Source organism: Dunckerocampus dactyliophorus, chromosome 15, assembly GCF_027744805.1.
Source record: "Dunckerocampus dactyliophorus isolate RoL2022-P2 chromosome 15, RoL_Ddac_1.1, whole genome shotgun sequence".
Taxonomy (NCBI): domain Eukaryota; kingdom Metazoa; phylum Chordata; class Actinopteri; order Syngnathiformes; family Syngnathidae; genus Dunckerocampus; species Dunckerocampus dactyliophorus.
In genome coordinates, this window is record NC_072833.1 from 2,188,218 (window position 1) to 2,201,005 (window position 12,788).

General features: G+C 46.0%; 1 protein-coding gene across 3 annotated transcripts in view; it reads right to left on the reverse strand.

Moving 5' to 3' along the window:
- The window catches only part of cacna1c (calcium channel, voltage-dependent, L type, alpha 1C subunit), a 131,763-nt gene that overhangs the window by 5,428 nt on the left and 113,547 nt on the right, over positions 1-12,788 (reverse strand). The window contains exons 34-52 of one of the 3 annotated variants that reach the window (XM_054800061.1): positions 9,373-9,441; positions 7,121-7,258; positions 6,978-7,043; positions 6,805-6,896; positions 5,773-5,935; positions 5,577-5,704; positions 5,412-5,508; positions 4,070-4,172; positions 3,888-3,989; positions 3,690-3,817; positions 3,463-3,603; positions 2,322-2,689; positions 2,201-2,227; positions 1,428-1,556; positions 1,214-1,338; positions 933-1,030; positions 744-840; positions 560-668; positions 3-165 (exon numbers count right to left, since the gene is read on the reverse strand). In XM_054800061.1, the coding sequence (XP_054656036.1) occupies positions 3-165; positions 560-668; positions 744-840; positions 933-1,030; positions 1,214-1,338; positions 1,428-1,556; positions 2,201-2,227; positions 2,322-2,689; positions 3,463-3,603; positions 3,690-3,817; positions 3,888-3,989; positions 4,070-4,172; positions 5,412-5,508; positions 5,577-5,704; positions 5,773-5,935; positions 6,805-6,896; positions 6,978-7,043; positions 7,121-7,258; positions 9,373-9,441 (2,343 nt within the window). The remainder of the gene's footprint in view (positions 1-2; positions 166-559; positions 669-743; positions 841-932; positions 1,031-1,213; positions 1,339-1,427; positions 1,557-2,200; positions 2,228-2,321; positions 2,690-3,462; positions 3,604-3,689; positions 3,818-3,887; positions 3,990-4,069; positions 4,173-5,411; positions 5,509-5,576; positions 5,705-5,772; positions 5,936-6,804; positions 6,897-6,977; positions 7,044-7,120; positions 7,259-9,372; positions 9,442-12,788) is intronic. The other 2 variants (XM_054800062.1, XM_054800063.1) reach the window with 2 other exon arrangements.

A 12,788-nucleotide genomic window follows, 5' to 3' on the forward strand; every position in this document is an offset into this window, starting at 1 on the left:
ACCGCCTCCACCAGACTTCCGGCACTGCCATGAGAGCTGGAGTCTGTCCCCAGTAGCGAGGGCACTGTGAGCGACACCGGCCGTGGCGCTCTCTGACTGGTCGCCGGAATACCGGAGGCGGGGCTAGGGCTTGGAACCCGACTGTTCCCGTTACTGTCGCTATACCTACGGAGAACACATGCTTATACATGCTTTGTACATGAAGTACCGTTCAAAAGTTTGGAAAGGATTCTCCATTCTACTTAATGAGAATGTGTCTCTAAACATTTCATCAAAAATCTTGGGACATATTGGGGTAGATCTTGCACAGGTTCACGGCTGACACCAGGGATCTTGGGCTGAAAATGTTGGGGACCAACCACTGTGTTAGATCATTGACGTTCTTCCACACCAAACTCATCCAAGCATGCCTGTATGTGCACTGGACACAGAACAGGGCCTTCGCCAGACATAAAATTCAACAAAATGTCTTGCGAAGAAGAAGAATTCAGCTTCAGGGAGGTACAAAGGGGTCTTGCCTACCGCTTGATGAATGAACAAACTCATAATGAATTCTTACCAGGGCCCGCAGTTGACCGAGGGCAAGCTGGTGTTGAGCTTTTCGTGCGAGTTGGAGCCCTCTAACCTCAGCGAAGGCACCCGCTGATACGAGGTGTTGCTGCCTTGCGCTGTAAAATGCCAAACAGTCACATTTGTCATTTCAAGAGCACAGAGACACCACTGATGATGCTGATGCTCAGTACCTGTGGGACTGGACGGAGGCGTGGAGCACAGCCGACTGAAAAGGGTGGGCGAGTGACTCCTCCTTATCAGCGGACTCAACCCGGCTACCGCCAGAGCCTTGAGGGAAAGAGGGAGCACGACCAAGCCAGTTAGAGGACTTATTAAACGGACAACCAACCTCCTTGGGTGTACCAATAGACGACATCTACCTGGTGATGTACTAGGTGCAGCGGCACCGCCGTCTTCTGCGAGACGTCTGGCCTGGACTGCCTCCTCAGACACTCTAAATGGAAGGAGGATCTCCGCCCTGGCAACGCCATGAAAAGGAAAAAAGCAAAAGAAGAAACATTTAAACACAGGAAGTGAACAGACTCCTGAAACCCCTTTTCAGACATGATGCAGGTGTAAATGTGATGTACTTTAATGCAACTTAAAGCATGTTCAACAGAACTAAACCAGGAACATCACTAATATGTACATAACGGGTTACCTAAAGAGGTGGGACAGAGGAAGACTCTCCTGGGAGACTGCCATCCTCCTCCTCTTCTGTCCTCCACGTCCTGTCCTTCCTCCATGGGAGTCAGCTGCTTGCAGGTGTCGTCGCGGTACACCAGCCTGATGCCAGCAAAGTGCCGTTAACAGACAAAGAAGGAGGTGGAGAGAGGCAGAGGGGGCACAAAAAGGAGACAACGTGTGAGTAGTACATGTCAGAGGAGAGCGAATGGTCGTCCTCGTGGAAGTCCCTCTCGTCTGCGTAGCTCTCGTCGTACGTCTCCTCCGTTGAGCCCTCGCCTCTCCGGATGATGGGCAGGCGGCTGTCGCTGGAGTCGGAGCTGCGAGGAACAAAAACACCCGATGAACGCAAGCGAGCAGACCGGTGAGGTGAGTAAGAATGAGGGGGTAGAAGCAAAGCAGCGAGGGTGAGCATTGAAGCTAAACGTCGCTAAGTCAGTGGTGTCCAAAGTCTGGCGCAGTGACCATTTGAGGTCCGCAGCTCATTTTTATTGGTGCACAGAATATTTAAGAAAAAAAGCCGACATGCATCAACGCATTCTGAATGATGACTAGGAACACATACAACTAAAAATAAACTACAGATATTTTTTCATTACATTTTTTTTGCCCAAAACATGACAGTTAGGAACTATGTGTTAATTACTTCCCTTGGCGTGAAAAGCTTGGACACCCCTGCGCTAAGTAGTGTAAATAATAATATTTTTAGGGCGCCAAAGCAAAGTCTGGGTGAGACGTGTGTCATTTAACCTGTTCAAACCCAGATAGAGAAACAATAATAAAACAGCATTAAAAAGCCTTGGATAGGAACGGTTTGGCGCAGCAAACACTCTATCTGTGGCTTTGCTTGCAGCAGCTTGGAAGCAGCGTGTGCATAGCAACAGGCGTAGCTATGGCACTCTCTCATCATGTCGCCCGATGAGACCTAGCAAACACACTTTGCACGTGTCCTCTAGCAACATACCGAATGAGGTTGTCAAAAAAATGGCTCCTGCTTGCCACCGCAAACAAGATAGGACAAAGAAGAAAGAGTGACTTTACAAGCAGAAACAAATGCTGGCTGACTCAAGGCCTGCCAGACGCACCTCTTTGGAGGGAAGCACCAGGCTGATCGGGGCAGCAGGATGGGCGTGAGAGGCGGCCCCGTGTAGCCGTCCACGGTGCTGACGGACGGGCTCGGGAAGCGGCCGCCGATGCCCTGCGCGACCCCGCCCGTCACGCCTGTGTTGTTGGCGTTGTTGATGTTGGCGTTGGAGCCCGACGAGGAGTACGAGGACGGCGTGAAGGTGGTGGAGTCCATGAGCTTCTCGTGGGACGGGCTCTCGCCTTCGCAGGGCGAGCCCTTCTGGCTGATGTGCAGCGGGCGCTGTGTGGTGAATGATTGCGGGAAGGAGGCGCGCCCGTCGCTCTGGTTGTAGTAGTTGACGTGGTTGCCGAACAAGCCGCCTGAGCGCTGTAAATGCATAGATGAAAGGCATAAACAACACTTAGAGCAGTGGAATGACATAACACATATACACTACAGTATATACTGTCAATGCTCTCATTTTCGTCGGGGTGTGTATTTACCTACTGCGAGAAGAGGATGTCATTATATATACCAACTGTACCAATTGTAATCGAAAAAATGGAAAGGAAAATGTAGCTCTCTCACATGGTCATTTATGAACAAGTATATTGCATAACACAGCAACAACAGCGGTACGGCGCAAATAGGCAATAATGAATTCTGACAAGAGTAGCAGACCCGGGGCCTATGGGAGACTTGGTTAAACTGAATAGAGACGCTGATTGGAGCATTTACAGTATATAATATAATAAAAAGTACTACATTACTATAGTCACATTCATTCGGGATGGAAGTGCAAAGCAATTTCTATTGTTTAAGGATTAAAGTAATCCCAAAACAAAAATATACAGTACATCACCTTTTATTATTATGAGCCGTTATTTTCCTCGGCCCAAACTTTTTTTTTTTTACACAGACACGAGAATGATGTCATGGCGTCGCTGCAAGCTGCAAGCTGCGTACAGTCACTAGGGGGAACTATGACTCGCATCAAAGCCAAGTATTGTTTTACGCGTTATAAATGATGGTTTTTATGCAGCACATGCAAGAAGGGGATTGGTGCGCATCCACATGGAGAGCTTCAAGCTGGAGGAGGCGGAGCATCTCTCGCTGACTGAGTGTGTGTGTGTGTGTGTGTGTGTGTGTGTGCGTCCGACCTTTACCCTGAAGATATCGTCCTCGGAAGCAGCCGACACGGGCTCCTTCAGGCCTTTGTCTACCTCCTCCTCCACGGTCAGATCACCAGAGATGGCCCTCCTGATCTCTGGGCCGATGTCGTGCAAAGTCCGCAGGCCCGCCTACATGCACAAAAACACACAAAAAACACAGGCTTGTGTTGCAAAAACGTTTTGTTTGTCATCGGTTTGAGTGTAGTTGAGCGTACCTGCAGAGAGAGGGCAGTTTTTGGCGGCACCTTGGCCACCAGGCCTTGTTCTTTCCTCTTCTTAAACTTGCGGAAATACTCCTGAATGAGGAAGGTGGCGTAGAACTTTCCAACGGTAACCTCGTCATCTAAAAACAAGACGTGACCTGTTTACGTTCTGCGTGTACCAAGCGGTCAGAGAACGTGAAGAATACACACCGCCAGCAGGGGGCACTACTTGATCCAGGAGCTTCATGCTGGTTCTCTTCCAGATCTTCTTCACGATGGCCCTCAATTCCTCGTTGGCCTGCTCCAGATTACCTGAAAGCACACACGTGCTGTCACGTAACATCATTTGGCTTTAGGTTGATGAATCCAGGCTACGTCATCTTGAGTGCCACCTTCCGTCTTGATCCTCAGTGCGGTTCTGACCAGCGCAAACAAGGTGGCGTTGAACATGACGGTGCCATCGCTGTTCAAAGGCATGTTCATGGACACCAGACGCTACAACACACACACAAAAATCTCATGATATATTTTTTTATGCTACAGTACCTCACATTCCAGCAACCGTTTTATTGTATCTTCTCAATGGACATACTTTAGAGTAGTCAGCGTGCAGCTTGTATAGTGGTACAGATTTACTAGGCACTGAAAGTGAGTCAACACACGGCCGTTGTTGTCTCAATAACTGACTGCCAACACAAGTACAAGTACACATTTAGTGTGAGCATCGTTGTTGTCTAGCAATGACTTAATCCTCTTGGGCATACTGGAATCCTCTTCCACTCCTTCATGATGACATGACTGGTGGATGTAAGACACCACCTTCCTCCCTTCAGGTGCTCAACTGGGTCCAGGTCTGGTGGAGACACATTTGGCAACTCCATCACCTTCACCTTCAGCTTCCTCAGCAAAGCACTTGATCATCTTGAAGGTGTGTTTCAGCTCGTTATCATGTTGGGAAACCAATTTCTGCTTCCGAATGCCACAGTACATGTTGGAATTCATGTTTCTCTCGATGAGCCGCAGCACCACAGTACCAGAAGCACTCATGCAGCCTCAGACCGTGACACTACCGCCATCATTATCTTGGTACTCACTTGTGTTGCTAGATATTTAGACAATTATGACTGTGTTGACGCATTTTCAGTGGAAAGTAAATCGATACTACTGGACAAGCTGTACACTGACTACTCTCAAGTGTATTCAGTTCACTAGTATTATTGCCATGCGGCCCAGTTTCTGCTTCACAATGCCACAGCACATGTGGAAATTCATGTTTCCCCTTATTAATGAAGGCAAATCCCCAGTGCCGGCAGCACTCATCTAGCCTATTTGTATCTTTTTTTTTTCCAAATAGACATATAAAAACAAGCTCCTTAAAACTAGATTCAGAACTGAAGCCACATAAAGATGTACTAGCCTTTCAGTTAGTGGTGCATGTGCAATCCATCCAGTGCCGGCAGCACTCGTGCAGCCTCAGGCCACGACGCTGCCACTACCATCCTTGACTGTAGGCAGACATAACTATCTTGCTACCCACTTGTGTGGCTGTGTTTTGACTCCCTTTCAGTGGATGGTAAATATAAACTCCTACACAACTTGTACACTGACTGCTCTAAAGTATATTCATTACCGACCCTTAACAAGATACACTGTTATAAAAGCGGTTGCTGACATGTGAGGGGTGTACTACCTTTAGTGAAGTACTGTATCTAGCCTTAAGACTAGCGTGCTAACCTTGCATGCGACCCTGTGAGGACACAGCTTTCCAAAGCCAAGTGGAGGCTGGATTCTTCGGAGCAGGGTGACCACATCCAGGTGCTTTATCCTTCCCCTGGAACGACAACAATTAGCCCTGACTTCCTGACTCTCCACTTGTAAGGCATTGTTGTGTCAACTCACTTTGCTTCCGGGTCGTACTCGGCCCAGATCCTCTTGAACTCGTCAAGGTGATGCGGCCCCAGGATGGACCAATCACGTGTCAGGTAGTCAAAGTTGTCCATGATGACAGCCACGAATAGATTGATGATCTACGAAAAGAGGCTGACGTTTGTCTCAGTTCTATTTGGGTGTGTTTTACGGGGGGGCGGTGACTGACCAGGAAGGCACAGAGCATGTAGAAGCTGACAAAGTAGATGATGGCAAACTGGCTGCCGCAGTCCTCGTGGGTGGTGCTGTTCTCATTGGTGGATCCCTTCTCGCATGTCTTGTTGGGCGAGCACGCCAGCATGATCTCCTGCCATGCCTCGCCTGTCGCACACCTGGTGGACATGACCGCTTCTAGTCATTTTTTTTGACAGTTAACTGCTAGATAAAGCCTATTATAAAGACAATATGGAGAGTTTTGCATACATTTTTGACTATATATGACAGGTGCACTCCTATAGTCGGTTTTACACTTGTATTACCCAACATACATAATACAAGATGTGACGTCTTAAACATAAGACATTACATAGACTCATACATTAGCATTGACTGGATATCTGGTGGCTATTGTCTCATCAATGTCACGTTCCTGACACCTAGTGGCCAGTGCAGTAGAATACTACTGCAATAGCGGAGTGAACATTCACACAGCAGCTGCTGTCAGCCACAACTCACGGCAGTCACTGGCAGTCTTCACACTGCTTACCATGCCAACACCCAGCAACTCGACAGTAGCTAGCACTTCCCATGTCCGGCCTCTTAAAGGCCTTAAAGGGCCTCTTAAATTGTCCATAGGTATGAATGTGAGTGTTTGTCTATATGTGCCCTATGATTGGCTGGCGACCAGTCCAGGGTGTACCCCGCCTGTAGCCCAAGTAGGCTGGGATGGGCTCCAGCATACCCCCGCGACCCTAATGAGGAGAAGCGGCATAGAAAACGGATGGATGGATGGATGGATGGATGGATGGATATAATGAGTTATCGCCTGCCGCTAATTAATGTGGTTTAGATAAATTAACACCCCAGCTCATCAATCTGGTATCAACCTGTCAATCAACTATACTCTTCCGTTTTTAACCTTTGCACCTGTTCAATCTTTTAATTAATCCACAAAAATATCAACTGTAACCCATCTAAAGTGGATGGCAAGAGCAGGGAAAATCCAAAGACTAGATGAGGAGCTTTTAAAAATCCACCTCACCTAAAGAGCAGCAGCACGGCCTGAGGGAACGTCTGGAAGTTGTTGTTCCTGTTGATCTGCGTGTGATCCTGCAGCGCTATCTTGCCAAACATCTGCACGGGGAAGGGAAGCATCTTGGTGAATTAAAGAGCAATTAGATCCCAGGTCTAGGAGGAGGAGGAAAGGAAGCTAACCTGCATGCCGATGACGGCATAAATGAAGAAGAGCATCACTATAAGCAGAGCGACGTAAGGTAGAGCCTGGAGAGGAGGGACAAAATCCACTTTTAGACATACTTTGCTCCATTTTTACAACATTAGTTTGTTATCATGCTCACTTGGAAGGACTTGATGAAGGTCCATAACAGGGTGCGGATCCCCTCCCCACGGGACAGCAGCTTCACCAGCCTCATCACACGGAACAGCCGGAAGAAGGTGATGGAGATGCGGGCGTTCTCTTCTGAGTTCTGCAGCCCCTTTTTATCAATTATTTTTGTTTTGAACACACGTGTGCACAAATCAATACATGGACATTCATGAAGTGTGTTTAGTCGTGTGGCATCACGTGGCAACAAATAGATCAGGCTGCATCCACGGTGAGCTCCTCCATAAATCCAGGAAAACAATTTAGAGGAGGCAGAAATCTTTGTCTGGAGGGAGGTTCACGTTGCAATAAATCACTCCTCGTGTGAGGAAACAAGCGGTGAAGCTTCAGGTGGATTAAGATATTACAGCAGGTATAAATTCACATTATTCCTGCTTTTATTTGCTCTCTCTCTGGCGACCACCGTGCAGCCTCAACAGCTATATTTAGACTTTTTTTTAAAAGGAATTTTGGCAGTTGACAAGGTTTAGCGGCGGCTTTCTTTTGCGTCCCAGCAGTCAGTGATAAAATATTCAGCCATCTTGCTGAGTGCTATTCTAATACACGTTTATTTATTTATGCCGCTGCTGCTAAGGGACGCAAAAAAACCCCCACAAAAAAACAGAGGCAACATAAAATGTCGTACACATCTGGCTAGAAAAGCGTGTAAAAGTGTCAATTAGAATTACGACAGCGCATCTAAGCAGATCTGTTTGTCGCCATGTGATCCATCAAGATGCCATCATCCACTCTTTGGCATGGACTCCAGAAAAGTTGGCATTCTCCACTGCAGTTTGAGTCATCATCAGTTTCATGGCTAATCATATGAAACCTGACCAGAAATGGTTTATTATTACCGTAGGATTTTTAAATGCCATCATCCCCCTGCATTGAAAGAATGGAAGATTTGCAAGGATGCTTACACTCTGTACCCTCAGGACCGATTTAGTCCCAATGACTCCCATTTTAGGAAAATATTTTTGACGCGGCAGAAGTGGATTTAGTTTTTATTATTATTATATTTTCATTAGGCTCTGTTGGTGATGTGATACACCCTGCTGCCTTTCTTGTAGACGGCGCAGGTTTGATTCCTGGCGAGAGCACCAGCTGGTCCCAAGCCCGGACAAACGCAAGAGTTGCATCAGGAATGGCATCCGCCGTAAAACTAAGCCAAATTCTCATTCCTCATTTCAATGGTTTATTATATTACTTAATATTAAAATACCATTGTCCCATATTTGATATGAATTTTTGGTGGTTGCATATTAGCTTGGCTACATTGTAAATCACCACGCTCCCTCAATATACTTAAGGGTTTAAAATAAAAAGATAAATGACTCTGATACACTACTTTTTAAAATTTACCAACACATTAGTTGTATCGGTATCAGATCGGTATCACCAATACCAGCCTGAATTTTACTCAGTATCGGATCTCAAACCAAACCAGTGGCATTGCACATCACTAACTACTACACAGGAAACTAAATAGCTAGTTAACGAGAGCTGTGGTTACTGCCCCCTAGCGTTGTGATAGAGAATTGCAAGTCAGCTAAATCCAAATGATATGACATATTTGAGGGTTTTGCTAATTCTGTTACTGGAATTACTTTTTTTGGAAAGTAACTAGTAAGTATACCCAGTTCCTATTATTTTTAAGTCATTTGCCCAATCCGGTGCAGTTGTGGTAGACTTTTTGTTTCAGGACGTAAGGATAAAAAGTGTAAGATCATTTTACCACAAAAATACTCTTCACATTTCTTCTGTTTCCAGCTGAACCTCATCCCATGTTTCCAGTTGTCTCAAACTCCACTTGTGGAAAATGGCATCCCTCTGGAATTTTATGCTGCATTGAAAAGTCTCAAGACATGAATACGCCAGTACCAAAACAGGCCCACAGAGGACGCCACTGCACCGATGAGAGTGTGGGGCGGTAAGCTGCGGTGACATCAAGTGTATAGATAGCCAGATAGATAGATGGAGACTGTAGATAGATATTGTGGTCATGTGACAAAGCAGTGGACACCACACCCAAGCGCAGAGCAGGGGGGAAAGCAGCGGGTGCCATAGTAACAACCAGTAAAACAAAAAGTCACGCCAGCTGAAGGTGTTGCACCACCAAATATGGAATATCAGCAACGTAACTAGAGCAGTGATGGGGGGCGACATGCGTATGGATGGAAGAGGTGGTACAGTGAGGCAGGCGAGGTTACCGTCGGAGCGTACCATTGGCCTTACCACAGGGGGGTGAGAGGAGGAGGAGGAGGAGGACGAAGAGGAGGACGAGTCAGCTGGCTTTAAGGAGAGGCGACAAGGATCAGCAACAGAGCGGCGCCTTGTGAGTGTGTCAGTGTGTGTTATGATTTGTTATTATAAGGTGACTGTCGCTTTAAATCCTCAACTCCTCACATATTTTGTTGAGGAGGTCAGGAAGCACCGGGATGGCGCCAAAGTCTTGTATGTGGGAAGATCAGTTATTTTAGTACCCTTGCGCACCACCGTTGAGTAGAAAAGTGGCTAAAGATAACATCAAAATGACAAAATGCAAATTGGCTGGCCATAAATACACTTTTGTTGTTTTGTCATGCTTGAGGAGTTCTATAAAGCACAGTGAAATAATAATTTCATCTGGGCCAGGAGGGGAAATTCTAAAAAAGATATTGCTCTATCATGTTGGCACTGTGGGATATTGCAAAAAGCCCAGCTGAAATAATGAATAATGGCCCCTGGACCAGCATCGAGGAGCTGATGATGTCTCTCTGCAACATTTATGTGCAGGTGCCCGTGGCTTTCTGTGTATGCTGATGGATAGACGCCTGCCTCTGGAGCTATCTGTTTATCTTCCTGCCAGCTGGAAGCGCAGCGCAATAGCAGAATCCCTGGATGTGCTATTCGCAGCCTCATTTGAGAAGTCAAAGAGGCACCAAATATCATCACATCTCAGTGGACAAAAGCATTTTTAAAAGGGAGCAGTGAACGACGGATGGACTGGGGGGTCGATCCATTACTCTGTCCCCTGTTAAAAGACCTCGCCACAGAAATGACGCATCATTAGCGTCTCCTTGGAAGAAAGATGACACAGCGGCGGCTTGCACGAGGAAAGACGTCAAAGAGGAGACATACAACGAGAGGGGGCGTTCATGGGGGACAGAGGGAAGAAGGAAAAGTGGCGTAGGAGGAGAAGGAATGAAGGGTCACATACTGATCTCTACTTCCTCTTTTAAGAGGTTGTGATTGACAGTTGGACAAAAGACAACAAGAACAGAACAATGATGGAAATGTTTCTTCCCCACCCCCCAGCAGCAATCAGCTGCCAATAACAGACGTAGAAAGACACCCTGGGTTGCAGGAGCAATCACAGGTCATTTAATATTTAGCAAACGCAGAGTGGAAACATGCATCACGCCAACGCTGCAGCAAGATGCAATTAGTCGCTAATTGTCTTCGACACCGCGTTACAACCGCATACACTGATTGCCTCAATCCATGCAGCGGCACGCTTAAATATACTGTGAATAACACACAGGGTTGAAAAATGACTGTGAGAGGACAAAACAGTACATTCTACGTTAGGCACTACATTACGCCATCTGTACCCGAAACGCAATTGGTTCTGGACATGCCTGACGTTTACGATCTGATCTGACGACCTGACGTAGATTGCACATGCATACTACAAATGGTCTTGCCTAACACGTGACTGGCGAAGAATAGGCCCACTGCATGTAGACACAATATATACAATATATATGTATAAGATATATGTATAAGATATATACAATAATATCCCAAAATATACAGCAATATTCCAAATATACCATACACAATAATACACGGACGCTTGTTGTGCGTTTTCTCATAGCTCATGATTGGCTCCTGTCAAATAGAGAGCGCTGCCTGGACCTCGCGGACTCGTGGGGGGGGGGTCATGTATGTAACAACACTCAGCAGCACCACCACATCACACTATTAGTCCGACTATGTTACTGCATTAATGAATGCTAGGTTACTGTGTAAAACACAACACAAAATTAAGGGTTTAGTAATGAGTGAGGAAAACAATTATCCAGAAAGAAATAGTGACGTGCAGATGACAAAGATGCATATCTCTGGTCAAGTCAACCTCACTCTACAACAGTCCAATCAAAGTGACTAAAACGTAAAGTGTTGTTCATAAGAAGCCTTACCGAGCTTCTCTTAGAGTGGGTGTGGGGGGGCGCATGCGCATGGATTCCCTTTCTGGAGGCACAAAAGCAACAGTCGAGCACCGGGCACCCTTGGGAAGTACTGAGCTTATTGGTATGCCGGGCCAGCGCTGTCTGGGGTGAAACACACTTCATTCCACCATAGGGGAACATGCTGCGGTACCCTTGTGCACATCCTCGCCTTGTTTCATGGTGTTAAAGCAGCTGCATTCACGCGCCCCGGGGGGTGCAAGTGTGTGTGACATTAGCCGTGCTTACACGCTATCTGTGTTGTACACCCACTGAGGGGACGCACATATTATTAAGACGTCTGTTGCTTTGTGCAGGTGTACCCAGTGTAGTGTCCAGTAACACGCTGGCTCACGAGTGTGTTCATATTATGCGAACTTCCTCTATTTGACCAGCCTGCAAGCCACATCGTTGTAAGATATGATGCACAACTTAGCCTCCGTCTCAGACTAAATGATGTGGACTTTACACACAATAGAACGCCAACAATGCCTGAAGTATACACACAATAGACACTCAACATTTGACTTGTGCTGGTCCGATGCATTGTTATGCTACTCCATCGTTGGCCGTCGAGAATAAATGAATGCATAAATATATTTACATACATTTCACCGGCCCTGAGCAGAACCATTTGTAGATTAAATCCTTCCCGTATCAGCACACTGAACTAAAAAAAACAAACAAAAAAAAAAACCCATTTTATTCAGGATACTAAATGATTCTTGAACAAAAAGTGGACCAGACTCCGGATATTGCATCTTGTTATCTGTCATGCAAAGGGAAACGGGGCAATGCAAAACCAAGGTGTGATTTTATTGACAATTTTTTTATTTACAATCAGGCCGAGCAGTTTTAATGATACAAACCTCTACTTCTAATGTTAAAGGTCCCATATTATACAATTTTTCAACAATGTTAAAATACATCATAGTGTCTTGGAAGTGCCGTGTCTACTATCTAGCATCGATGCTGGAATTTAGACGGTTTAACGGTGCTTTCAGTAAACCTTACGGGTAAAAGGAGGCTTTGTGTGACTGTAGCTTTAAAGCTAATGAGTTGTGTTTGCCCACGTCGAGTGCGTGTCTGCGAGAAGCACCATTGTGCACTTTTTACATATACACTTTAACGCTGCACATGTCCATCATAATTGCTCCCATACCCGACCGCGATAAATTCATTTCTGCTAAGTGCGATTCCTTATTTATCAATCAAACATTTTCGTAGTTGATGTTGTTGCTGTTTACAATCTTCTACATACGGTTTTTAATATTATGGGAGCCCTCCAGACATAGAATAACACCCCTATAATCACTTTTACACTCCTATTATCCAATATAATATATATAATCAGAGAAAATGAGCCATTTAAGACGTAAATAAGACCAGTGCTCGTGTGTGTTTCAATAAATGTCTTCCGGCCATGTG